Here is a 1438-nt window from a genome sequence, read left to right as displayed (position 1 = left end):
AGCGAGCACATTGAGCGCTCGCGCTCTGTCCTTTGGGACTTCGCCATTCTTTACGCTTACACTTCATAAATGTGCCATGTGCTAGAAATAAACGATTTTTCCTTATCTTCTTGTCTGACTCTCATCGTCGCTTCATCTCGATGTTGCTCAGCAAAGCACGCGCCCGACAGCCTGCCACAAAGGGATTTGGACAAGCTTTTCGCAGTCCCCACAAGAGGCAGGATAGTCAGAAAAGCTCGACTTTTGTCACGTATCTCAGCCAAGAGGATAAGATATGTCGCCTCAAAGCGAAATTGGCTCAGCTTCAGGCATTACCTCCAGAGGAGCTTACGGTTATGGAAGAGGATGAGGGGGGAGGCGAGGGAGATGGTCTCGCTGAGACTGAAGAAGCACAAGGTTCCTCGCCAGTGCCTGATGACTGGATGGACGTGGAGGCACCCGCCAACCTCCCTCAACCGCCCCCCTCGCCACCAAGGACCCCTATTTCTGCCAAAATATGTCGCACTGGTCCTGATGCTGCCACCAATCTTCTGTATGAACAGTGGAAGGCCCTCACACCCCTGCTTATTGCTCCGCTTGTCCGATTTTTGTCCATGACAAAAGGAATCAAATACTCCCCTCCTGGGGACATTCGCGCATCCTGCCTTCACCCACACATGTGTGTGACGAAGACCCGAAAAGTTCTATGTTTGTTCTTTGATCATACGTATTGACTGTTCTCATCCAGCACGAGATCTAACCACCCTTGGCTGTAGCCCTATGCCTTATACCCTGCAATAATGCACTTTATTCATTTCCATAGGGAGTGCATTTGACCACTTGGTCAGGATGTGGGTTAATGCACAGCTTGCTGTAGGGTGGGTAGAAAGAGGTATTGTTGTATATATGGGTACCTATTTATTATTTAATTCTGGGGAGACATTTATGTTCCCACAGCTTTGTTTCTCCTAGAAAGAACACCTGAAACTTTACCATATATATTTGATGATGTTCTGACACTCCTAAATAGTTTCCTCTGTCAAATCTGACCGAAATAGGCTGGATGCGACAAATCCATTTCGGATGACCTTCGGCCTTTTGATGCCTTTGGTACACAATTGTCAACAATGCATAGTTTTACTTCTGAGGAGATATATATGTCCTACAGCTTTGTTCCTCCTAGAAACAACCTTTAAAACTTCACCGAATATATCTGTGATAATGTTCAGACCACTTCAGATAGTTTCCCTCTGTCAAATCTGACCGAAATAGTTGGATGCGACAAACCATTTTTGGATGACTTTGGGGCCTTAGACGCCATTGGTACACAGATGTAAACAACTTGAAAAAAAACTTGGGAAAAAGCTAGCTACTCCACCACACGACATACAGGGAAGCCAACACAGTAAAAAGAATGTAATGAAAGATCCGATAATATACATTTGCAGAAAAACACATA

At 45.4% G+C, this 1438-nt stretch overlaps 1 protein-coding gene across 1 annotated transcript; it reads left to right on the top strand.

Annotated features, from left to right (window-relative positions):
• Positions 1 to 140: 140 nt before the first annotated feature.
• On the top strand, positions 141 to 1028 carry LACBIDRAFT_336093 (uncharacterized protein; the record flags this gene model as incomplete). The annotated part of the gene is made up of 3 exons (XM_001891018.1): positions 141 to 687; positions 803 to 857; positions 1010 to 1028. The coding sequence occupies 3 exons, from the start codon at positions 141 to 143 to the stop codon at positions 1026 to 1028; spliced, it is 621 nt and encodes a 206-aa protein (XP_001891053.1).
• Positions 1029 to 1438: the final 410 nt, after the last annotated feature.

This window comes from Laccaria bicolor, genomic scaffold (genome assembly GCF_000143565.1).
Source record: "Laccaria bicolor S238N-H82 LACBIscaffold_283 genomic scaffold, whole genome shotgun sequence".
Classification (NCBI taxonomy): Eukaryota; Fungi; Basidiomycota; class Agaricomycetes; order Agaricales; family Hydnangiaceae; genus Laccaria; species Laccaria bicolor.
Note: the sequence above shows the minus strand (reverse complement) of the source record. Positions and strands in the feature narration are given on the sequence as shown.